This window comes from Drosophila eugracilis, unplaced genomic scaffold (genome assembly GCF_018153835.1).
Source record: "Drosophila eugracilis isolate 14026-0451.02 unplaced genomic scaffold, ASM1815383v1 contig_2154, whole genome shotgun sequence".
Lineage (NCBI taxonomy): Eukaryota > Metazoa > Arthropoda > Insecta > Diptera > Drosophilidae > Drosophila > Drosophila eugracilis.
In genome coordinates, this window is record NW_024573038.1 from 5482771 (window position 1) to 5506370 (window position 23600).

General features: G+C 41.5%; 8 protein-coding genes across 24 annotated transcripts in view; 3 read left to right on the forward strand and 5 right to left on the reverse strand.

Annotated features, from left to right (window-relative positions):
- Nucleotides 1-135: 135 nt before the first annotated feature.
- On the forward strand, nucleotides 136-2338 carry LOC108114654 (integrator complex subunit 9). Its single transcript, XM_017225729.2, has 3 exons — nucleotides 136-217; nucleotides 279-1436; nucleotides 1503-2338. Exons 1-3 carry the CDS (start codon nucleotides 209-211, stop codon nucleotides 2298-2300), a joined length of 1965 nt encoding a protein of 654 aa, XP_017081218.1. The 5' UTR covers nucleotides 136-208; the 3' UTR covers nucleotides 2301-2338.
- Nucleotides 2314-5479, reverse strand: LOC108114653 (isoleucine--tRNA ligase, mitochondrial). The gene is made up of 6 exons (XM_017225728.1): nucleotides 5279-5479; nucleotides 4945-5221; nucleotides 4687-4891; nucleotides 3444-4637; nucleotides 3053-3386; nucleotides 2314-3001 (listed from the first exon to the last, which is right to left on the reverse strand). The coding sequence occupies exons 1-6, from the start codon at nucleotides 5441-5443 to the stop codon at nucleotides 2348-2350; spliced, it is 2829 nt and encodes a 942-aa protein (XP_017081217.1). The 5' UTR covers nucleotides 5444-5479; the 3' UTR covers nucleotides 2314-2347.
- Nucleotides 5480-5871: 392 nt separating this feature from the next.
- On the reverse strand, nucleotides 5872-8486 carry LOC108114405 (ATP synthase subunit beta, mitochondrial). The gene is made up of 3 exons (XM_017225380.1): nucleotides 8309-8486; nucleotides 7794-8251; nucleotides 5872-7440 (listed from the first exon to the last, which is right to left on the reverse strand). The coding sequence occupies exons 1-3, from the start codon at nucleotides 8337-8339 to the stop codon at nucleotides 6001-6003; spliced, it is 1929 nt and encodes a 642-aa protein (XP_017080869.1). The 5' UTR covers nucleotides 8340-8486; the 3' UTR covers nucleotides 5872-6000.
- Nucleotides 8487-8864: 378 nt separating this feature from the next.
- Nucleotides 8865-10587, forward strand: LOC108114406. The gene is made up of 4 exons (XM_017225381.1): nucleotides 8865-9688; nucleotides 9757-10033; nucleotides 10092-10285; nucleotides 10345-10587. Exons 1-4 carry the CDS (start codon nucleotides 8865-8867, stop codon nucleotides 10403-10405), a joined length of 1356 nt encoding a protein of 451 aa, XP_017080870.1. The 3' UTR covers nucleotides 10406-10587.
- Nucleotides 10499-16066, reverse strand: LOC108114404 (H(+)/Cl(-) exchange transporter 5). Of its 3 annotated transcripts, none has more exons than XM_017225377.2 (10): nucleotides 15652-16066; nucleotides 14612-14957; nucleotides 13674-13840; nucleotides 13412-13615; nucleotides 12721-13353; nucleotides 12447-12664; nucleotides 11820-12380; nucleotides 11600-11763; nucleotides 11321-11534; nucleotides 10499-11264 (listed from the first exon to the last, which is right to left on the reverse strand). In XM_017225377.2, the coding sequence occupies exons 1-10, from the start codon at nucleotides 15736-15738 to the stop codon at nucleotides 11174-11176; spliced, it is 2685 nt and encodes an 894-aa protein (XP_017080866.1). In that variant the 5' UTR covers nucleotides 15739-16066; the 3' UTR covers nucleotides 10499-11173. The 3 variants fall into 3 exon arrangements, with proteins under 3 accessions (XP_017080866.1, XP_017080868.1, XP_017080867.1); XM_017225379.2 differs by having other exon boundaries at nucleotides 16024-16049; XM_017225378.2 differs by lacking the exons at nucleotides 14612-14957; nucleotides 15652-16066 and adding an exon at nucleotides 14219-14308.
- Nucleotides 16067-16507: 441 nt separating this feature from the next.
- Nucleotides 16508-18756, forward strand: LOC108114407 (threonine aspartase 1). Its single transcript, XM_017225382.1, has 3 exons — nucleotides 16508-16616; nucleotides 16699-17684; nucleotides 17749-18756. The coding sequence occupies exons 1-3, from the start codon at nucleotides 16589-16591 to the stop codon at nucleotides 17830-17832; spliced, it is 1098 nt and encodes a 365-aa protein (XP_017080871.1). The 5' UTR covers nucleotides 16508-16588; the 3' UTR covers nucleotides 17833-18756.
- LOC108114408 (uncharacterized protein DDB_G0271670) lies at nucleotides 18701-20035 on the reverse strand. The gene is made up of 3 exons (XM_017225383.1): nucleotides 19845-20035; nucleotides 19405-19727; nucleotides 18701-19348 (listed from the first exon to the last, which is right to left on the reverse strand). The coding sequence occupies exons 1-3, from the start codon at nucleotides 19975-19977 to the stop codon at nucleotides 18845-18847; spliced, it is 960 nt and encodes a 319-aa protein (XP_017080872.1). The 5' UTR covers nucleotides 19978-20035; the 3' UTR covers nucleotides 18701-18844.
- A 1995-nt stretch (nucleotides 20036-22030) lies between these two features.
- LOC108114218 (protein phosphatase 1 regulatory subunit 12B) overlaps nucleotides 22031-23600 on the reverse strand; it is a 32116-nt gene continuing 30546 nt past the window's right edge. For all 15 annotated transcript variants that reach the window (XR_001772737.2, XM_017225055.2, XM_017225053.2 and 12 more), the window contains one exon: nucleotides 22031-23361. Coding sequence is in view for 14 of the 15 variants with exons in the window: in XM_017225055.2 (XP_017080544.1) it covers nucleotides 23275-23361 (87 nt within the window). In the remaining variant the exon portion in view is untranslated. The remainder of the gene's footprint in view (nucleotides 23362-23600) is intronic.

Genomic DNA, 23600 nt, shown 5'->3' on the forward strand with positions numbered 1-23600 from the left:
CCAATATTATTAATTTAAAGGATTAGCTTATAAGCAGAAATTAACAAAGCTTTGTTATTCTTATGTTTACGAATTTATCTGTAACTACTAGTTCCGGTTCAAAAGTGAATCATTTGAAAACAAGTTGCTCTCCATTCCTGGTCTAAAATATAAACAAAGTTGCGCGTTTAATCAAAAGCGCTGTCATTGCCATTGGCGGTTTCTAAATATGCGTTTGGTAAGTCATCTGGCCGTTAAAAAGACACCTTTATCAGCGGATGTGACACTACTATTTGCAGTATTGTCTCAGTGGCGATTTGGCAAAGCCATGTTACATCATTACCTTCAAGGGCCTGAGGATAATGCTGGACTGCGGTCTGACGGAGCAGACAGTTTTAAATTTCCTGCCGCTGCCTTTCGTGCAGTCTTTGAAATGGTCCAATCTGCCCAACTTTGTTCCCAGCCGGGATCACGATCCCCAGATGGACGGCGAGCTGAAGGATTGCTGCGGCCGAGTGTTCGTGGATTCCACGCCGGAGTTTAATTTGCCCATGGATAAAATGCTGGACTTTAGCGAGGTGGATGTGATACTTATCTCGAATTATCTTAATATGCTGGCTTTACCGTATATTACCGAGAACACGGGATTCAAGGGCAAAGTCTATGCCACGGAGCCAACTTTGCAAATTGGCAGGTTCTTCTTGGAGGAGCTGGTGGATTACATCGAAGTTTCTCCCAAAGCCTGCACCGCACGCCTGTGGAAGGAGAAGCTCCATCTGCTGCCCAGTCCTTTAAGCGAAGCATTTCGGGCTAAGAAGTGGCGGACTATTTTCAGCCTCAAAGATGTCCAGGGCAGTCTCTCCAAGGTGACCATCATGGGCTACGATGAGAAGCTGGACATTCTAGGCGCGTTCATCGCCACTCCTGTGAGTTCTGGCTACTGTTTGGGCTCAAGCAATTGGGTACTGAGCACTGCCCACGAGAAGATTTGCTACGTCAGTGGTTCCTCCACTTTAACCACGCATCCGCGGCCAATTAATCAGTCGGCGTTGAAGCACGCTGATGTTCTCATCATGACAGGACTGACACAGGCTCCGACGGTCAATCCAGACACCAAGCTGGGAGAGCTTTGCATGAATGTTGCATTGACGATCCGAAATAATGGATCCGCTTTGATTCCCTGCTATCCCTCTGGTGTGGTATACGACCTCTTTGAGTGCCTCACACAGAATCTGGAAAACGCCGGTTTAAACAACGTGCCCATGTTCTTCATTTCACCAGTAGCAGATAGCTCATTAGCCTACTCCAACATCCTAGCTGAGTGGCTCAGTTCGGCCAAGCAAAATAAAGTCTATCTTCCAGACGATCCTTTCCCACATGCCTTCTACCTTCGCAACAACAAATTAAAGCACTATAATCATGTGTTCTCTGAGGGCTTCAGCAAGGATTTCCGGCAGGTAAGTTTCTATTAAGAAATGTATTTGCAGAATAAATTTATTTAAACTAAATACCGTACCTTACAGCCCTGCGTTGTCTTCTGTGGACATCCAAGTCTGCGTTTCGGTGACGCCGTGCATTTCATCGAGATGTGGGGTAATAATCCCAATAACTCCATCATATTTACAGAACCAGACTTTCCGTATCTTCAAGTATTAGCGCCGTTCCAACCGCTGGCCATGAAGGCATTCTACTGTCCCATCGACACATCCTTGAATTATCAGCAGGCCAACAAGCTGATCAAGGAGTTGAAGCCAAACGTGCTGGTCATCCCTGAAGCTTACACAAAGCCACATCCGTCGGCTCCAAATCTGTTCATAGAACAGCCAGATAAAAAGATAATAACGTTCAAGTGCGGTGAGATCATACGTTTGCCGTTGAAACGGAAGCTGGATCGTATTTACATAACCTCGGAGCTAGCCCAAAAGATATCGCCCCGAGAGGTGGCTGCCGGCGTGACTTTCTCTACACTGACGGGCGTTCTGCAGGTGAAGGACAAGGTCCATTGCATCCAGCCATGTGCGGATAGTATCAAAGAAGAGACCAACTCAAATAACACCGCTCCTACAAAGGAGGAAGTGCTCAAAAACATAAAATATGAGTATGGCAGCATCGATGTGGAGGCTGTGATGAAGCGACTGACACAAGATGGGTTCTCTAATGTCAAGTTAGACCGCACTGGCGGTGCTCTGACACTCAACCTTGTCAATGAGGATACAGTGATTAAGTTTGAGGACAACGAGACGCATATAATCTGTGGCGGAAAGCCAACCACTCGTCTCAAGCTGAGGGACACCATCATGAAGTGCTTACAGAGTTTTTAAAAACACAAATGTATTCCTTAAAACTAAAAAACAACAAATCTTAAATTTTATTTCTTAGTATTCATTACGTTAGAGCATCGTTGGCAGGTTTCCTGCTCGTTTTCTTTCTCTAGACTGTAGCGACGACAGCGTGGACACAGCGATGTATGAATTGTATTTAGGGTTATTTCCAAGTCGGGACTATTTGATTCTAAAAGAGTAACCGATCCCACTTGGAGTATCTCACACAGTTCGGAATTTCTCACAGTTCCTCCAAGAGTGCTCTGTAGTTCGTGTAGCAAATCCAGCTGGCTTCCTCTTTTTCCTTTGATAGTCACATCTAAGTGCCAGGTGTTCACCTCACCAGCCTGCTGGTTGATAAGACGTTTCACATCTATCGCCGCGTTAACCACCTCAGTTGCTCTTTTGTCCTGCCATTCTGGATTAGCTCTGACACTCTGCTCATGGAAGGCTGCGCCTGTGGTATCGTAATAGCTCCAGCTTTCTTCTACTAAAAAGGGAACAATGGGCCATAAACATTTGCAAAGTTGTTGGTAGCAGTGGGTGAGTGTCTGACGAATAGCAAGAAGTTCTTGATCGTCTCCGCAATACAACCGATCTTTGATAAGATGCACATAGATGGCAGACACCTGATTGGCCAGAAAGTTTTGGACACAGGCCACTACGCGATTATACTCGTAGGCAACGTAAAGCTTCTCTACCTAAAATCATGAAAATTATTTATTGAACAAACACAAGTCTTATCATCTTACCTCTGATTCAAAATCAACCAACTGACTTAGCAAGTAGCGGTTTAAGTAGCTTGAATCGGGATTTGTAATTATCACCTTCGAATGTTTATCGCCAATGACACCTTTTAGATATCGCAGGGTTCCACGGACCTTGCTAAGACTCTCAGCTGCCTGCTGCAGCATTTTATCGCTGACCGTAATGGACATGTGTTGGGTTCCATGGGAGGCCACCCACCAACGCAGAGCATCGGTCCCGTATTTTTTGGTTACCTGCTTAGGGGAGATGACATTTCCTAGGGATTTGGACATCTTATAGCCTTTCTCATCCACGGTAAATCCATGAACAAAGAGCGCCCTTAAAAAGATTAATAATTCCACATTTTTCATTACGTTTTTCCAGATCTTTACTTACTTGTAGGGGGCACATCCTCGGGCGGCAATACTCATTAGCAGGGAAGACTGAAACCATCCGGTGAATTGGTCGTAGCCCTCCAGATACAGATCGGCTACCTTATCGTTCTTCAGTACAGCAGACCATGTGCTGCCAGAGTCGAACCAAATGTCTAATATGTCACTACCCTTAACGAGATCTTCGGCTTTATATCCAAGTTCACTTAATATTTGAGCGGGTACAAGTTCCTCAACCGAATTGGCCCACCAAAAGTCTATTGATCCCTCCTGGCGCAATAGGTTGCAAAAGTGTTCTATGAGAGTGGAATTAAGTACCACTTTTCCACTCTCCCGACTGTAGAGAACCGGTATGGGAACACCCCACGCCCTCTGTCTGGAGATGCACCAATATGGTCTCTTCTGAAGCTGAGTGAGCAATGCCTTCTTACTGGCTTCGGCATTGGTTCTGGGATAGATCTCCACTAGCTCTAAGGCATTAGCAGCTGGTGCCTTCAGTTTCTCCGTATTGATAAACCACTGTTCGCTGGCACGGATTATCACCGGCTGCTTTGTGCGCCAATCTATCGGATAGGAATGTTCAAGCTTGGAGGAGTGCACTATATCGTTTGCTATTCGTTCAAGAACTAAAGGATTGCCCTGTTCCAACACCGAATATCCGCGTAGAAAATCAGGAGCTTCCTTTGTATAAATGCCCTCATCATTTACGAAGCATTTTACGGGTATTTTCTTAGTCAAGCTTACTAGAAAATCTTCTGGTCCATGGGCAGGAGCTGTGTGCACCAAGCCTGTGCCCTTGCTATCCTGCACGTGACTAGCATCAAAAAAGGGCAGACTCGATTGTTCTGTGTCAATTGGATGTTTGTAGCTTTGCTTGCTCAGGGATTTACAACTCACATTTTGGATTAGCTCACACTTGATCTGTGTAGTGGCCTCAAAGTCTTCCAAAAGTGCTGAGCCTATGAGATATAGCTCATCTGGGCTACGATTAGACAATCTGACTAATACATAATCCAATGAGGAGTTGTAGCAAATTGCTTGATTACTCGGTAATGTCCAAGGTGTTGTGGTCCATACGAGGGCATATATCTGCTTATCTTCTATATCGAAGTCATTTGGATTAAGGGCAAACCTCAAATATACTGAAGGACTTATGTGATTGTGGTCATATTCCAGTTCCGCCTCAGCCAGGGCTGTCCTAATGATATATAACATTATATCATTTTTTAAGAGTTTCCCAAACTCACCTGGATGAAGGTGACCAGTAGACCGGTTTCAAATCGCGATAGACCAGTTCTCTTTCATAAAGATTGTGGAACATTTTCAATTGGTTTGCTATAAACTCCGGCTGGAAAGTCATATATATTTCATCCTTTCGCCAGTTGGCCAGTATTCCCCAGCTGCTAAACTCATCCTTCTGGGATTGTATGGCCTCCAAAGCAAAGGAGCGAGCTGAAAGAAATTTTGTCCTTATTAGGAATTAGGAATTAGGAAAGATAACTCACATTTCTGCCGGATTTCCAGAGCATTCTGACCCTGAGCAGTACTAGTGGCTTTTAGTTCGATGGGCAAGCCATGACAGTCCCACCCAGGAATGTAATTGACCTGCTGACCATGTGCCACATGCTGGCGTACGGTAATATCTTTTAGAATCTTGTTTACAGCATGACCCATGTGGAGTTGTCCATTGGCATACGGTGGTCCATCATGAAGGACAAAAGTTGGCTGTCCCTTATCCGCCAATTGCTGCTCCTGGTACTCATATGAAAAAGAGATTTTCTTCTGAAATATGTTATGTTCAATTAAAAGTTTGGTTACTTCACATACGCAAGAACTTGCCTCTAAAACCAAACGCTCCTGTTCTTCGCGTTTTGCTGCAGTCAGACGGTTGGGAAACTTGGTCTTTGGTAGGTTGATTGTGTCTGTGTATTTTTTGGCGTCTTTTTTGACCGCTTTCACAGAGTATAAGCGATTTCCAAGGCGAAATTGTAAAATCCCAAGCATTTTGATGATCAGTATGAGGAAGAGATTAAACGTAACAACAGCTAACCGGCTATTTGGAAAACATATGATTAGGTGGGATGTAAGCACCGTTTACACCACAAAACATGTGGATCGTAAGTTCGCAGTTATTTAATTAAAAAAATTCTTGGACATGCTGGAAAAGCAAAGGAACGCGACATATATTTAATCCAATAACACCAACCATTTTACGGAAGATATACGGTTGTCATTTGTAGTTCTACTTAAAATATTAATATTCATACTATTACAAACTCTAAAACAAAATATCCAAATAATTTCCGTTCCCCGACATTGGTTCCCGGTTGAGTTAATTTTATTTCCCAAATAAAATTAAAAAAAATGTTTTTGTTTCGAAATTTGTTAATAAATTTAGGTTCTTTTAAACAATAAAAAATGAATTATAATAATGGAATATTTCATTTATTTTAATTTGGTTTGCAAAATTACAAACGTAAAATTCTTAAAAATATTTAGCAAACAATAACTAAAATACAATGTTTACTAAAATCTCCAATTTCTGGAGAACAAAATCGAGTTTACTTGTCTTTCTTTGGCTTGTCATTCTTCTCTTCCTTCTTTGCATCAGCCTTGGGTTCTTCTTCCTTCTTACCCTCTTCGGGCTTGGCCTCTTTATTGTCCTTTTCATCCTTTTTAGCCTCTTCCTCTTTCCCACCCTCGGCCTCACCAGACATGTTGGCGGCCAGTTGGGTGGCCTTTGCCAGGACCTCCTCGGCATCCCCGACCATGTAGAAGGCAATCTCCGGGATGTCATCGTATTCACCGTTTAGCAGCCTCTTGAAACCCTCCACGCACTTTTCGATGGGCACCAACTTGCCCGGATGTCCAGTGAAGATCTCAGCCACTTGAAATGGCTGCGAGAGGAAGCGCTGCATCTTGCGGGCCCTGGCCACTGTCAGCTTATCATCCTCGGAAAGCTCATCCATTCCCAGGATGGCAATAATGTCTTGCAAGGACTTATAAGCCTGCAAGGTTTTCTGAACCGCTCGGGCCACATTATAGTGCTCTTCGCCCACAACATCGGGATCGAGAATGCGGGACGAGGAATCCAACGGATCCACAGCCGGATAAATTCCCAACTCAGCGATAGGACGAGAAAGTACGGTGGTTGCATCTAAATGCGAAAATGTAGCCGCCGGAGCGGGGTCACTGAGATCATCGGCAGGCACGTAGACAGCCTGAACGGATGTGATGGAACCGTTGCGAGTGCTAGTAATCCGTTCCTGCATGGTGCCCATGTCAGTTCCCAGAGTCGGCTGATAGCCCACCGCCGAGGGAATGCGTCCTAGTAAGGCCGAAACCTCAGATCCCGCCTGAGTGAAACGGAAAATATTATCAATAAAAAGCAGTACATCCTGTCCATCAACATCGCGGAAATACTCGGCAATGGTCAGTCCTGTGAGGACAACACGGGAACGTGCGCCTGGTGGCTCGTTCATCTGTCCAAAGACCAAAACCACTTTCGAGGTATCATCCTCCAAGGATATAACCTTTGATTCAATCATCTCGTGGTAGAGATCATTCCCTTCGCGGGTGCGCTCTCCTGCGCCCACAAATACAGAATATCCGCCATGGGATTTGGCTATGTTGTTGATAAGTTCCATGATGAGCACTGTCTTGCCCACTCCGGCGCCTCCAAATAGACCAATCTTGCCGCCCTTTACATATGGAGCCAGCAGATCGATCACCTTAATACCAGTGACCAGAATCTCCGGCTTTACGCTTAGATCGTTCAGCTCCGGGGCTTCATTGTGGATAAATGAATAGAACTCCGACTTTATCTCACCACGATCGTCAATGGGATCGCCCACTACATTAAGGATGCGACCCAGGACGGACTTTCCCACCGCAACACGGATTGGATAGCCCGTGTCGATGACCGGTTGACCACGCCTGAGTCCCTCGGTTGAGTCCATGGCTACGCAGCGGACGATATTGTTGCCCAAGTGGTGGAAAACCTTTAATTAATTAATGTTTAAATGTTTTTTCTTGTAAAATATATGTTTAAATAATTTATAAATATATTTAAATTTCCTTCATATATTTTTTTTAATATTATGAATAAAAGTCACTCTTCAGTTACACATTATGGCAATATGTATAGTTTGTATCTTAGTATTAGTAATATTTATAAAAATCCCATAGGACCTAAGAATTTCTTCCAAAAATGATGTTGCTTGTAAGATATGTAAGTTTATATATATTAAAAGTTTTACTAATTTCCTGCATTAAAATTGCTCGCTCATATATATATATTTTTTTTAGTATTAGTAACAAATAATTTTGAAAACCCCTTACGCCCTATACTTACCTCCAGTACAAGGTTATCAATGGGAGCATCCTGCACTTTCAGAGCATTAAGCACCTCTGGAACTTCTTCCTCGAAGTAGACATCGATGACGGGACCAATGACAGCATGGATGACACCCTTACGGCCCTTGCTCTCTAATTCCTTGTCTCCTTTGCCCATTTTCTCATCCTCACATTCGTCCTTTTCTTTAACCTCACATTCGTCCTTCTCCTTAACCTCACATTCGTCTTTCTCCTTTAACTTACGTTCATCTTTCTTCTTTACCATCTCAAGGTCCGTTTTGGTAATGTCCTTCAACTCAGGTTCGCATTCATCGAATGTCTTGTCTTTGTCATCCCAAAGCGGCAAGGATGCGTGAAGGGAGCGGGCAAGGTTGGGAAACTGCACAGAATTACCCAGGTAGCCTCCCCCCTGATTTGCATTTAATTGCCCAATCTTCATGCCCATCCTTGCACAAGCTTCCATTGGTTTTTATTATAAAAAAGGCTTAGCTAATAAAATAAGTTTAGTCTTACCAGTGGCCTTTTTAACCAATGACACCAACATTTTTTTTTAGTTTTTTTTCTTCTGCTTCTTAAACGTCTTTGCTGAAAATTAATTGTGCTTATAATGACGACAGTCTTTTGACAGATGAATAAGCCTACTGATATGTAGGGCTAAAATTGGATTAGAGTATTTTGTATTGGTTGTCACCTATATTTTTTAAACATTGTTGCCACCTAAAATGGTTTTAAAACAGCTTTAATAATACATAAATGTTTTTTTAAAATAATTTTTAGTTTGCTCATTGTATAAACTAAAAGCTTGAACTATTTTTAACCTAATACAGAAATTAATTTGTTATAAATACACCTTAAAAGTAAGTTCTTCAAAAAATTAAGGCTTCGTAAAATTGAATTGGGATGTTTTTAAAAAAAATATTTAAAAGTACATATGAGTAGTTCAGACTATGATCGATCATCAGTTGGGGTATTTACTTGATTAGGCCTGAGGGTTGCCTTAAATGGTTACCATGGGTACCGATAATCGAGTGGTAGAACCAAAACAGTTGGGTTTTTAAGCTAGTGGAAAATGGACGTACTATCACATTACAGCTCACCTGTGATTGAATTTCCTGCAACACAGCCGTTGGAAAGACAGTATGCTCTAGTGGATAATTGCACAGGCACTGATTCGCCGCCTCCTAGCAAAGATGCAACCACGGGAACACAAGAAAAACTGCACGTGGCCACACAAACGGAACAACGAGTAGTTAGCAGCAAGGACGTCGAATATGATGAGAGGGCATTGGTCAAGTGGTTACACAAAATATGTCCAATGGTGGAGCGGGAGCTAATGAATCCCACTCCACTGATGGAAGACCTTACGATGAGCCAATGTCGCTTGGAGGAGGAACTGCAAGTTTACACCTATCAAAAGTTGGCGATGGGTGCGGTAGAAAACTCGCAAGGTCTGGCCATCTGGCTGTGTGTCCATACCAATAATGCTCCTGTTCTAGTGGCCACAACGGTGGCTCCACATGATGACTGGTGCGAACACGTGGATCAGCAGCTAAAGCTTTTCGTTCCCCAAAGAATGGCCAATGGAAACTTTGTAATTTACAACGAGGCCAAAACTCTCCCATTGAAATCCTGCCTTCGAAGTTTATGCACCAATCCATTTAACAAGAACATGTTTGCTGGTTCCACCATGGATGGAGAGCTTTTCATCTGGTTGTATGAACAGGCGAGGGGTGCCGATACTAGCGTGGACATAAAACAGCTCTACAGTGTATCGTCCTCCCAGGGAGCCGCAGTTGCTCTGGACTGGACCAGTGAAAAGCTCCTAATGGCCTGCTATACCAATGGCAGCGTTCTTCAGTGGGATTTGAGTAGACAGATGACTCTAGACTGGGAGTATGTTTTAATCAGACTACAGAAAGAAGTTTTTGTACTCCATAATTTATCTCGTTTTGTACTACCAGGTACTCCCTTCCCGCCTCGATTAACTCAGAGCCTACAGCTTTGGTGGCTCTTGGACCATGTGATTTTGTACTGGGCACTAACGATGGTGGCGTATACCGCTGCTGGAACAACGGTCGTCAAACAGCCGCCACAAAGCAGATTCAATTGTTAGCACTACGACGACATCGATTCATGGTCTCCACGCTGCTCCGAACCGAAGTGGGAGGCAATCAGTTCGTCCTGAGCTGCGATCTCAGTGGCCAAGCTTTCTATCACGATATGCGACTTGTGGATGAGGTAATTACATTAACAACTCATTGTGTGACTTTGGCAAATATATTCCTATACTAAACAGGACTTGGCCCAGTTGATAGTGCAGATTCCATTGCCATTTAAAAACGTCATTGCCTGCAGTCGAGATGGAAACGTCATCTACTGCCCAGCCGATGATGGAGCACTGGAATACTATAGGGTGAGTGACGGAGCTCACGCCCATGTCAAGGGAGGATTACGCGGCAAAGGAAGCCTTATCCGCTGCAGCGACAATGGGTATACTATTTACATATTAAATAGGTAAATTAAAATTACTCATAATAATTATCTTACAGCCGCTGGTTAGTTGCAGGACTCTATGCCGATGAGTTTCAGATATTCTACGTCGAATATTAAAAACACTTTTGATTCTTTTCTTAGCTTTGAAATAATCGCTTGTATTTGCATGACTGCTTATGTTAATATGTACGTTTTCATTTTCTCTTAGGGTTGCTATATACACGAGTTTATTTTAAAATTTCTCAGATCTCTAACAAATACCACATGTAAATATAGACTATATATTTTATAAACAAGAATTTCTCTGTGTATAATTTTGAACAAAATGCAAAAAAACGTATATCCATATCGAAACTATTGCGTAAAATTATAGACTGCTCTTCGGATCTTGGTAAAACGGCGTCTTTCACGTACGATTCACAAAATAAAAGTTTCCATTTATCAACTATTTATCGTTCCATAGTGTACACTCTTAATCAGGCTCGAGGTGAACATATAAAAATAATATGTGGTGTGTACAAAAAGTGTTACAATGACATAATTACAAAATGGCGATAAATGAATACACATCCTTTATAACCATTTGCCTAGAGTAAAATAAATTATACAATTAACATTAACGAGATATATGCGATATATAAATATATAATAGAACTGCACACAATTTTGCTAAATCTCTCACGTTTGAACGTCCGATCCTAACTGATCTAATCACGCGATTCCACTTTAATCCACTTCAGTCCACTCTACATCCACACTTTTAACTTTTCACTTAAGCTTAGATTGCAATCTGCATTTTGCACATATCAAATATTGTTGTTTGCGATAGTTCGCATAATAATAACTAGAAGCAGCGCTCGCCCAGCTTCTGATTGGCTGATAAATTCAGTTAAAGAGCACGGTATTAGGGTCTTCGTTATCCATCTGCTTCACATGGCGCAACACATCTTTTTTGGTAATCACCCCGAGTAGACGACTGTAATGGAATTTAGATTAGATCTTTGGCTTAGCCATGTCTGTCTAAAAACTTACCCGTTATGTGTCACTAATGTTTGTCGCAGCCCAAGCTTGCGGAACATATCCACCACCGTTTCCATTGGCGTTTGATCCGTCACTGTGATCGGCGCCATGTCCAGGATCTTTTTCAGTTTCAGAGGCTGGGGTCCCAGATTTTGAATGGGCTGGGTCGAGGTAAATAATACTATAGAGCTGCTGCTGATGCCTTCGATCAGACGCTTAGCATTACCTAAGAATGATATGGTATTAGAGATTGAAAATTGGAAAAAAAGCTTGAAGCTTAGGACGGCTCACCTATGGCCAAGTTAAGATCCCTGCGCAGCACAAAGCCTACTAAATATTGATTCTCTCGTGACACCACCACTGGATACCCATTGTGTTCTGTCTCTTTAAGCAGGTTTTCCACATCGTCCACCGTCATGGAGTCTTGGGTGATAACATTTAAAGTTTCATTGCGTCTAGAAAATACAAATTATTTATTCAAATGTAATCATAACTCCTTGCATATACTCACTTTGGCTGCATAACATCCGCGGCAAGCGTTGTGTGCGCAAACTCCTCCTTACTGTCTAGGAACGGATACCCATTCAGTGCTATGTGCGCATCGTAGATGCCCTGCCTGCCTAGAGCGTCACCCACCCACTTTGAGGCCATGGCAGCTGCCATCAGGGGCACAATATACCTCACACCGCCCGTCAGCTCAAACATTATCACTACCAAAGAGACAGTCATGCGAGTTACACCTCCAAGTACAGCTGCAGCTCCAACCACTGCATACAATCCGGGCGTAATGAGATTGCTGTCCGCACATTCACCGGTGAAGAACCATATATTTGGATAGCTGTAGGCAAACTGCTCTACGCCAATTCCCACAATGCGGCCCATGATGGCGCCGAGGAGTAGGGACGGAATAAACAATCCAGCCGGCACTTTCATGCCAAACGTAAAGATAGTCAGGGCCAGTTTGAGGATAAAGGTAAGCATTAACAGCCAAATGGAGCTGTACACGCCGGGACCAGGCTCCGTGACCTCAATGATAGAGTTGCCCATCGTGATGTTCATGCGTTTGTATTCACTAGAAGAGGACATTTAAATGTGGTTGAGTTGTTAAGAACAAAAACTTTGTATTTTAAAAACCCACCACAAAGGATTGGTGACATCGCCGGGTGAACACTTGCTGACCAATAGGAATATTAACTCGTTCATGTTCATACGCGTAAATGGGTTAGGGTAGCAAATAATGCCAGTGACCAGGGTGACGAAGAGAACTTCCATGACGGGATACTGGCCCAGCTTGCTGAACTTCCTGTAGCGGCACCACCATAGATTGGCTTTGATGAAGAAGGTTCCAATTACACCCTATAAGTTAAACCGTATTTATAAAGTATCAAACATTAAAATAATATAAAACTTACCCCCATAATACCTAGGAAAACAAAAGGAATGAGTTCAAAGAAGATCCATGGCTTATTGTACTCCACGAAAAACAGCACTGAGTGCTCGTTGCCAAACGGAGTCAGGGATCGCAGGACGAACGCAGCTATTAACGCACAAAAAAAGGACCGCCACAACGTCTTCAGAGGGAAGTAGTATGATACTTCCTCCAGCGAAAACAGGACTCCACCGATAGGTGCTCCGAAGGCTACAGAGACACCTGCCGCGGCTGCCGCCGAAAGAATCTCACGCTTCTTGGCCTCATTACGACCATATTTAGGGAAAACGTGCGAGAATATGTTGCCGATACAACTGGCAATGTGGACCATGGGTCCTTCTTTGCCCAAAGTGAGTCCAGCAGACACGGACAGCATCAGACCCACTGATTTGATTAGCAGCGTCCATTTTCCTAGGTAACCGCGTATAATGAAGCCAGACAATATGGTTTTTATCTCTGGAATACCAGATCCACAAGCATATGGTGCAAACATACGCACTAGGGAGGCGCTGAGCGATGCGAATAACAAGGCCCAAAGCACATACCATATGTAAGCGACAATATATGGTCCGGTACCATTACGATCTAGGCCAAAGATCTCAGGCCAGGTTTTCCACTGTGAAAAAAAGCTAATTTACTGGCTTTTTTGTAAACAAAAATATATTTTTACTCACCGTCGAACAGTTGCCTTCTTCAAACACAGACTGCTTAGCCGGATAGCAGCATTGTTCTCGATTAAACCAAAATGCGGGTGGGCAAATGCCATGCTTTAAATCCGACATCCAACTGGCTCCAATATCTACCATACCCGCCACACAACCAGCAGCTATGCCGACAAGCAAAACGCATAGCCATCCAGATCCAGCATCAATCGAACCCTGAAAGAAGATAATCGATTTAGTAGAGTTTTTGTTTAAACACTATTAGGTTATTTACCTTTATTAGATCCCACAAGGAGTCTTGACGCTTCTTGACTATATAGCGATGTCGCATTCGGTCCCGGGCAATATCCCGCTGCCAATCGATGGTGTGGAAATCTTCGTACTGTCCAATGCCAGGAATATCATCTTGTACATCCGAGGAACCATAGAAGGATAGTGCTCCTACAGCAATAAAAATGAGTATAATGAGCATTTTGGTTTTGACACTGTAAACTTCGAATCCTATTGCTTAGATTCATCATTTTAATTCAAATGATTTGGTGTCAAAGTCCACAGAGGACCAGTCAATAGTATACTTATATTTTATTGATATGTGTCACTAAAAACATATATCTTTATAACACTTTATAAGTGCCATATATAAATGAATAAGCTGTAAAACTGATTTTTTATATTCACGGCTTCAGCTTACGACATTGTAAACACATTTCAGTTTTTCGCTACAATAAAGTTGATTATTTTTATGGATATTGATCGAATTGTTAATATCATCATTGCCCAGTGATTCTAATAGTCATCACATTCGGTATTGGTATTTACCCAACAAATTTAATCCAACCATTGTCATTCGAATAAATTATTATCAATGGAAACGCCAGCTGGATGTTGATTTAGACAACTCTCTGATTATTTTGCTAAATTAGCATCACGTGTGTCAACTATTACTATGTATTGGTATTTTCTATGATATATCATGAATTTATCTAGTATCCAACCAGTGTCTCCACAAATATGCACATGTCTGTATGCTAATAATTTCGTACGTATTAATTGAAATGCTCAGAGAACGAGTACAGCTGTATGCCACGCCACCGAAAACTGGGTACCGGCGACGAGGCGAGTTGGCGTCGCGTTACTCATATGATCGTGATCTTGATTAACACCACAGACAGTGACAGTGGTACTTTACGCAATGGATCCCTCTGAACTCACCGTCCATGGGATCGCCGAAGGCACTGTGAGTTGGCACATGCTGGTGGTGATGCTGGTGCATTGTCCGCTGATTGTGATGATTGCCACCGCTGCCGCCTAAGTGTCCGAAATCTCGCTCGGTGTCCGATTCTGTTGCCGTTTCCCGATGATAGCCGCTGCTGCTTCCGCCGCCGCCGCCAATTACGTCTCCCGGACTGGAGCGCGGTGTGATGTCGATCATGTCCTCGTCGTCGGTGCCCGGTGCCGTCAGCGAGGTGGTCAGTTTGGAGTGCTGGGCTAGCGGGTGATCACGAAAAGATCCGTCTAGGTCGCCGTCACCGCCAGCTCCGTTCGTGTGGCCGTTCGACTGAAAAAAGCGAAAAACCCGAAAAGCTATAAGGTACGGTTTGTGAATTTGGAGAGGTAACCAAACGCTTTGTTTACGCATAGACTCTGATAAGATTAAGATCTCGGACAAAGCAAGTTAAATAGAATAATAAACATACAAGTATACGTAGAATTACGTTAGGTAGCAATTCCGCCCCTTTATGCCAGATGTTTCTGTATCGTTCCGGAGAATACTGTTGAAATCAGGGGTGTCGCAATAAGCCCTTATCCAAAGTGCTTCTCAAACCCATTTTGACCAAATTTCAAAATGAACTGTTTGGGTTTTGAGGTAATTTACAATTTAATTTTAGCTTATTAAGTTTTTGTGTTTTAGAAGGGTCTTGGAAACTTAGTAATATATTGAATTAGTTTAAAAAATCATCAAATAATGAGACAAAGTATAAATATATTCGTAATAGATTCAACTTATCAAGAAATAACGAACGTTTTCTAAACCAAAACAATGACCTATGAATGTAATTGTCTACTAGAATACAATAATTTTAAGATGACTATTTTTAATGAGAACGGAAACATGTAAAAATATTTCCTCGAAACAGATAGATAGAGAATGAACCAGAATTTCCTTTATCTAAAATTAAGCGGAATATTCTATTTGTTCGCAATGTGATGTGTATGTGTGTAGAGGAAATCCCAATGGGTTTACCACGAACCTTTTTCATGACCGTTTGATAGGCGGTTATGTAGCTGTTGCCTTCCGCGGCAGCTTCCCTGCTCCCCTTAAGCGGAAACTTTTCCATCCTGCGATCCTACGATCCTACGTGATCTAGATATCCAATACTTTAGGTTCCCCTTTTGCGTTGCAGTTGGGCAGAGACAGCGCGGTAGCAGCGCAGTGGCAGCGCAGCGAGCGCACGTCACTAAGTACAAACACACAAACAATTGTTCGTGGGGCGAATAAGCAATCACTTTCTTTCCATTTCACTGGGTTCGCGGATGTAAACTTGATATCGTTGGCATTTATGATGGCTCGAACAGGTATTTGATCGATTATATATTACACATTATATAGGTAAAGTGCTTACTTTTGTATGCGAATATTTTATTTGCCAAAAATCGGTGTGACCAGAAAAGGATAGGCAATAACATACTAAGTCAGAAGTATCGGACGTGAGCCGATTGTAAGACTATTCGATAACATACATAGGGTATCGATCGTTAGATATGAAGAATTCTAACAATATTAGTTGTTTTGAATAAATTGAATTAATGTGGTTTAAAAAGTTTGGTAATACGACTGTTTGGATAATTTTTAGGGAACTTTTGATAACAGGCAAAAAATAAAGTGAAGTATTACGCTCAAGTGCAGTTGATTTAAATTTAAAATACTAAGATTTTCAAAATTTGCATTAAAATAAAATGTTTAGTTGCCATGTTTGACAGTTTATTATTTTAAATCAAGAAACTACAAATTTTTCTTAGTATAGTGTTGGTCTTTTTCAATACTGCTGACGTAAATAAAAAGCATTATAAAGTGCGGTATATTTAAAACTACCAAGAGCGGTCACACTTTCATTTTGTTTACGCCGTATAGCTCACCGATTGCAGTTGGGCCATCAACAAGGCGCGAGCATAAACAGCGATACTAACATGGCCGGCTTCGTGGCGGTGCACACAGGTTCGTATTTAGCCAAGGCGGTTCCGATCCGCCGGGCAAACGGCTGGCAGCCGGATGATTGATGATCGCCATCCGTTCTCAGGGGCTGGGAATTGCATCGACGAGACCAAGTACCAGCGGGTGATCAAAGAAGCCTGTCTGCGGGCCACGGACATTCTACGGAACGGAGGTAGCGCCCTAGACGCATGCGAGGCGGCCATTGTTCGGCTGGAGAACTGCGGTTACACAAACGCCGGCTATGGCTCTAATCTTTGTATGGACGGGTCAGTGCAATGCGATGCGGCCATAATGGATGGCTCCACTCTGAACTTTGGAGCATGCACTAATGTCAGTCGAGTAAAAAATCCTATCCAACTGGCAAGACGCATCTGTGATGCCCAGTCAAGTGCACAGCTCCTGGAGCGCATTCCACCAATGATACTTGCCGGCACTGGAGCGGAACGTTATGCAGACGAGGTGGGATGTTCCATGGTGGATCCCGCCGTGCTGATCTCATCAAAAGCCAAATTCCAATTTAATCACTATAAGACCAAGTACGATATGGTGGTCAATACCAGATTGAACAAGGCGGCCTCTGAAGAATCCGTACCAGTACCGGAGCCAGGAAACGAAGTTGAATTGGCAGCCGCTTTGGACACCGTGGGTGCGGTGTGTGTGGATGGGGCTGGGAACACAGCAGCTGGTTGCAGCTCTGGTGGAATACTTCTAAAAGTGCCAGGCAGAGTGGGCCAGGCGGCGACTTATGGAGCCGGTTGCTGGGCCACCGATACGGACGAATTGGCTATTGCCACCTGCACAACCGGAAACGGTGAGTACCTGATGAAAACGCTGTTGGCCAGAGAGATATGCCACGGAGCCTTTAGCAGTGATTGTGCGGTGACCAGTCTGCATAAGACGTTCAAGCAAAAGTTCCTGGATTCTCCACTGCTTCCACGACAGCAGGATCTCTATGCTGGAGCTCTCACACTACTGTATTACCCGGGCCAAAGCAGCGGTGAGGTGATGTGGAGCCACACGACGCAGTCGTTCTGTGTCGGCTACATGGCAACCAACCAGAGGGTGCCAAAGGTTCGTACACACATCCATCATTTTTTGATTCTATATCTAATTCGCTGTGTGTTTATATTTGCAGTTTGTGCATTCGCCGCTGCCCACGTACAGCGTCCCGGGCCGATCGTGCGTCGTCAATGGCCATAATTTCCATTTGCGCATTTAAATGTGGGCTGGCCAACTAGCCCCAGCCCCCAGCCATCACCCGGCTGCTCCTGGTCTTGCTGCTTTGCATCTGCAATTCATTTGATTTAATGTTTAATTGCCGCGACAATCGCTGCCAATGACATATGGCAGCAAAAAGCGCCGGAGGAGTCGGGGAAGAATTATGTATATGCTGCTTTCACTCGACGAAATATTAAGATAATTAAGCGAGAAACTTTTATTGTAAAATCTCGTAGATCGTAATGTGTGCAGTACTAGTAGTAGCAATGAAATAAGATTTCGAATGTTGTTCCCCTCGACGAACCGGGTGCGCTAGATAAATCAGTCGGCGGCATGCGAGTTGGTTCGGAATATCATATTCGAGGCATATGTTTGTATCCGTTTGTATATTTAGACGCGCTGACTTGTGTGCGCATCTGTGTGTTTATGTCCAAGTGTTTACGGCCATCAATGTACAGAACTTAACCCATTAATTTCAGCTAAATAGAAGCCACAGCATGCACACACAAAATCAAGGTCTCTAGTATTGCGAGTTGTCCTCAACATGAATATTTAATAATTGTGAAAATGCTTTTACTTTTAGCGTAAACCGATTGTACATACATACACATATGACGCGAACTGTTTTTATCGCAACATTCATACATATTCATTTCTCCGTTTATGGGGTTTTGGCTAATAATCTTATGGTATTTCATGGCATATAAAATGCTAAACATCTCGAGGCTTTTTCAAACTACATACACCCCCAACAATTGAGTTCCATTAGCTGATTATTAAACTGCCCAAGTTCGTTTCTTTGATTTTAGTGATATTTAAAATCGTAAGATCACAATAACGACTAATCAGCAATAGTTAACTCATAAACGTAACGTAAATATTATCTCAGATTTATTAAATGATTAAAGATTGTTTACAAATCTAATACAATGTTTTTATACTTTCAATGGCATCTTTCTACTTCCATCAGAAAGCTATTACTTGTGTTACTAAAAGAACAATGAATACTCTGTTTAAGAGGATTCACTATTAGACGAAGAAGAATCAGTCGTCGAGGTAGATTCTGTAGAGGATGCATCCGAAGAAGATGAGGTAGAATCCGTAGAAGATGATTCCGTAGAAGACGCCGTCGACGAAGAAGATGAAGAAGATTCCGTGGAGGAAGAATCCGATGTTGAAGAATCACTACTGGTAGAAGATTGAGTGGTAGTGGTGGTCGCGCAGCTGGCAGGCTCGGTTGCCACACAGGAACTGGTGGTTGAGTCAAAGTATGGGGTCGAAGAGGCACAGGTCATGTATAGGGCTATCCAGCTAGTTCCCGATTTCTGGCAATATAGGTAACTATTGCACGTAGAGTCATCAGTGATCCTGGTAAAGAAGTATCCGGGATTGGTAGTAGGCTCGCCAGCTGCGCAGTAATCAGTTTTTTGAGTAGCACTGGGAGTTGTCGTCGGGGCAGCGGTCGTTGTTGTTGTTGTCTCGTAAGCACTGTTGCTGCATGTGGCAGTCAGATCCAGCTATAAAAGAATCAACGATTAATGATGACCGAATTCCATGGCCAAACAAAACTTACAAAATCGGCGGCACATGAAGGCACACAGACAGTTTGATAGGCTGAAAAAGCATCGACGATACAAATCTCATCGGTATCGCAGCTGTAGACATTGGAGGTGAGTAGACCACCGCTGGAGGAGCAACGGGCATACTGGGTGCCGCTGACACAGGCGTATTTGGCACCTGATGAACACACTTCGCACTGGGCACCGTTTCCGTCGGAGGATCCGCACACATCAAGGATAGTTGAGTTCACCTCCGAGCTATCAACACACACATCGTCGGAATTGGAGCAAACAGTGCCTGTTGGACATGTCACAACATCTCCAATTGGTGCATTTTCTGTGGCAGAAAGTATTATACAGTTTTTAAGATTTCAGTACTTATATAGTTCTGCATTTTCTTATGGTTTTAGGATGCTAATATTCCAAGGATTAAGATTATATATCCATGGCTTACTCATGCAATTCTGATATGTGGTCTGAGTGAGGCAGTACACATCGTTATCCGTCTGGCACTCCTGGCAGGTCTGGGCATCCACGATGGACATGCCGAATACCATAATGGCCACAATTGCGATTATCCTTTGCATCTTCCTGTGAAACTTTTCTAGGTAATGTTGCTCAATGTGAATGATTAACTGATATGATCACAACTTCTGATCTGCCCGTCTTATATAGCAGAGGGGCTCGCTTGCCATCAACCTTCAATTGTTTATGGTTCCTTGCTTGATAATACTGTTTGTCAGATTTGGTTCCGTCTGTGCCTGCCAATCATAAAGTAATATTGAAGCATTCTAAAGGTAAGGGCTATCAGCAAATGACACCAACATGCTTTTGCTAATTTTATGTACTCTATACGTAGAACTGCTGTTTACAAATGGTACTTCTAAGCGGCTTTTTTGAAGGTTAACTGAGATTTCTATTTTTTTTAGAAGATTTCTTTTACAATATAGATCAAAGGTCCTATAAGATCAAAATATGAATAGGATATATTCTGCAAACACAACAAAGTGGTTTGCTTTAAAGGATCAAATATCGTTATCCCTTACTTGCAGATTATTGTTTTATTTGGAGTGTGAAGTCAATTTTATATTCTTGATCAGGATCGAAAACTATATGAGCTATACTTTTTGTGATGAAGAAAGCAGATGCTTAAGATTTATGTTTATTTTTATTATATAGGTCAGCAAAGGAATACCACCTACTTTACTGACTTTAAAGCTGTTTTGAGGGAATTTCCCAAAATCAAAATCAAACCAATTAATAAGAATTTGGGAGGATATGTAAGCAAGGCAAGCTATAATTTTAAAAAAAAATTTTAATATAATAAACTATTTTCTGTACTTTAAAAAAATAACTTGTCATTTAAACTGATAGAAAACAGATTAAACAAGAGGAAACGCTATAGTCGAGTTCCGCGACTATAAGATACTATTGTCCTACCTATTGTCAGAGGAAGTATGTTGAGTATGCTTATAATGACGTCACTGCCCATGTGAGGCCTTATAACCTTAATTTCTTTATAAATAGCGAAATAATGTTCCGATTTGAAAAATTCGATTTGGTAAATCGATAGATATTAACAGAAATAAGTAATACAAGGTCAAACGAAGGCACTCATAACAATATTATAGACGCCACAGTTTTCCGCGGTTTGTGGGCGTTAGAGTGGGCGTGGCCAGATGCAACTTCTTGGCAAGTTGTAAACGCATCTCTTAAATACGTGTTCTTAGGCAAAATTTTGTAGCTTTTATAGTTTTCGAGATTTTTGCATTTTTGGTTATTCGGGTTTTGTGGGCGTTAGAGTGGGTGTGGCTTGATCGGTAAAAAACAATTCGCATTGGGGGCATCATAAAAACCTACATGCTTAATCCGAACTTTCTATCTCTTATAGTTACCGAGATATAAGCTTTTCTAGAAAATCCGAAAACCGTCTTTTGAGCCTTGTGGGCGTATGGGTGGGTGTGGCCGGATAGTAGAACCATTATAAGATGCGCTGGCATCTAGAGATTATACTTTCTGAATTTCAACTTTCTAGTTCCAATAGTTCCTGAGATTTCAGCAATTTTAGTTTTTTTCGATTTGTGGGCGTTAGAGTAGGCGTGGCAGGATGCTGTAATAAACTGTCCCGGGACCTCAAGAATCTTCATGGTTAATCCCAACTTTGTATCTGTTATAGTTCCTGAGATCTCAGCGTTCATACGGACGGACGGACGGACGGACAGACGGACATGGCTCAATCGACTTCGCTATTGATCCTGATCAAGAATATATATACTTTATAGGGTCGCAAACGCTTTCTTCTATCTGTTACATACTTTTCAACGAATCTAGTATACCCTTTTACTCTACGAGTAACGGGTATAAAAACCATGAGTAGCCCAAAGGAAAAGTAAAAAAGAAGTTTTCTGCGAATTTCTCATCTGAACTATTCATTCTTTCACATTTCTTATCTTGAAATAAATAATAAAAAACGAAATGCTGTCAATAAAAAAATAAACTCAGAAACACCTTGAATAAGAGATACCAACGTCAAAATAATGAACAGGTTGTTATCTAGGCTGAAATAAAAAAATTCCGAGAAGCACCAGAAGACCCACTCATCCTTGGCAAGGCCAATAAAGAAGAAAAACAACAAATGAATTTGCTTGCGATCACATTTATTAAGTTTCGTATTTGAATCAAATTTTCTTAAATATTTTCTCACACAATTTTACATATTACACAATTCACGTTTTTATATTTGTTTATGCTTGATTATCGTTTCCATTTATGAGTAACACAAAATCTCTTAAGCGAATTTAATAAATAACAGAAATATGCGTATGATCATTTGTATCGTTATAAGCGAAAGTAAAATATAGTACGATGTAAATGTATATAATACGTTTCGAAGTGAAGGAGAGAACTAAAAGTGTATGCTTAAATTAAGGTACTCAAATAATAGAAATAATAGTGCATCTGCAATGATACCCATTCTGATATATAGGATAGCGCCATGGAGCTTTTGATATAAAGACTCCTCAGTTTAAAGGGTACACAAACTATAGCTTTAGATGGAATCACCATATATCTATATATATTAATATATAATATATATATCTGCAGTACTAAACACAATTACAATTGAATGATAATGATTACACTTAGTAAGTTGACGCGTGGGCTGGTTTCGACACATCTCCGGACTCTCTGAACTAGCGGTCTGGATCCTTGATGATATTACATTGAAATGTTGAACTTATGATTCTGTTGCTTTAAATATATATATATATATATTTATATATATATATATATGTGTGTATTATGTAATGTGTATATATAATTTATATATGAAAAAATATATATATATTTATATGTATCATGTAGTTAAACTAATCTGTAATGTAACTAGGGCTCATTTGATGAATATGTTCTCAGTTTGTATGTAAAGGTTTTTGTTTTTAATTTTCCTGCGATCCTCTTCTGATCGTCATACATTTCACGTAAGTTTTATGTATGTAAATATATATATAGTTAAGCTTGATTTGTGTAAGTTTATTTATAATTTGCTCTATTTCGTATATAAAATTTGACCAAATACATAAGTTTAATTTTTCATTTCTTTTTTTTTTTTATATAAAAACGAACGAAACAATTCTCAACGATATTTGAAACATGGTTTCACCTAATTCTTAACGGCCTAACACAAATAATAAACAAATTTTGAAATTTTCACGCGAATTTCCCGCTCTTTTGCTTACATCGCATTATGCTTTAACATTCTCTTATTTCTTTCTTTTTCAGCCTTTTTCCAGCTGGTAAATAAAGTAAAATTGTTGCTTCTCGATGATATATATATAGGTAGGTTCTCAGACATACATACACTGAAAAAATAGAACATAATTTCATTTACTTAATTTGCTAATTACTCTAATCAACGCTGCGTTCTCCTCCTTCAGGCGATGATTATCCAACTTGTAGGCATCGAGTTGCTATTAAACGGATGAGATGACATATAATTAGTTCATATTATATAGATATCGGCAATCATTATACGTTTATGGCAAGGGGAAGCACAAGTCTTGAGGTTAGATGTGCATGGGGCATGCTTCGTTATTCTATTTGAGGATGCGGTAGCCGCAGCCACAGCAGCAACAACAACAGAAACAACAACAAACAATTAGTAATTACCTAAAACGAAAACAATAAAAAATTCATCTGGACGCCCTAA

Coding starts and splice junctions, on each gene's coding strand:
- LOC108114654 (XM_017225729.2), top strand. Junction 1,437..1,502: donor TCAGCAAGGATTTCCGGCAG/GTAAGTTTCTAT, acceptor CGTACCTTACAG/CCCTGCGTTGTCTTCTGTGG.
- LOC108114653 (XM_017225728.1), bottom strand. CDS start 5,443: ATGCTTGGGATTTTACAATTTCGCCTTGGAAATCGCTTATACTCTGTG. Junction 4,638..4,686: donor TACTGGTCACCTTCATCCAG/GTGAGTTTGGGA, acceptor ATATATCATTAG/GACAGCCCTGGCTGAGGCGG. Junction 3,387..3,443: donor CGAGGATGTGCCCCCTACAA/GTAAGTAAAGAT, acceptor AATCTTTTTAAG/GGCGCTCTTTGTTCATGGAT.
- LOC108114405 (XM_017225380.1), bottom strand. CDS start 8,339: ATGTTGGTGTCATTGGTTAAAAAGGCCACTG. Junction 8,252..8,308: donor ATTGGTTAAAAAGGCCACTG/GTAAGACTAAAC, acceptor AACCAATGGAAG/CTTGTGCAAGGATGGGCATG. Junction 7,441..7,793: donor TTGATAACCTTGTACTGGAG/GTAAGTATAGGG, acceptor AATTAATTAAAG/GTTTTCCACCACTTGGGCAA.
- LOC108114406 (XM_017225381.1), top strand. CDS start 8,865: ATGGACGTACTATCACATTACAGCTCACCTGTGATTGAATTTCCTGCA. Junction 9,689..9,756: donor CAGATGACTCTAGACTGGGA/GTATGTTTTAAT, acceptor TTGTACTACCAG/GTACTCCCTTCCCGCCTCGA. Junction 10,286..10,344: donor ATCCGCTGCAGCGACAATGG/GTATACTATTTA, acceptor ATTATCTTACAG/CCGCTGGTTAGTTGCAGGAC.
- LOC108114404 (XM_017225377.2), bottom strand. CDS start 15,738: ATGGAAAAGTTTCCGCTTAAGGGGAGCAGGGAAGCTGCCGCGGAAGGC. Junction 14,958..15,651: donor ATCAAACGGTCATGAAAAAG/GTTCGTGGTAAA, acceptor CGCTTTTTTCAG/TCGAACGGCCACACGAACGG. Junction 13,841..14,611: donor CTTCGGCGATCCCATGGACG/GTGAGTTCAGAG, acceptor TTATTGCTGTAG/GAGCACTATCCTTCTATGGT.
- LOC108114407 (XM_017225382.1), top strand. CDS start 16,589: ATGGCCGGCTTCGTGGCGGTGCACACAG. Junction 16,617..16,698: donor CTTCGTGGCGGTGCACACAG/GTTCGTATTTAG, acceptor ATCCGTTCTCAG/GGGCTGGGAATTGCATCGAC. Junction 17,685..17,748: donor CCAACCAGAGGGTGCCAAAG/GTTCGTACACAC, acceptor TTATATTTGCAG/TTTGTGCATTCGCCGCTGCC.
- LOC108114408 (XM_017225383.1), bottom strand. CDS start 19,977: ATGCAAAGGATAATCGCAATTGTGGCCATTATGGTATTCGGCATGTCC. Junction 19,728..19,844: donor CACATATCAGAATTGCATGA/GTAAGCCATGGA, acceptor TTTCTGCCACAG/AAAATGCACCAATTGGAGAT. Junction 19,349..19,404: donor CTTCATGTGCCGCCGATTTT/GTAAGTTTTGTT, acceptor ATTCTTTTATAG/CTGGATCTGACTGCCACATG.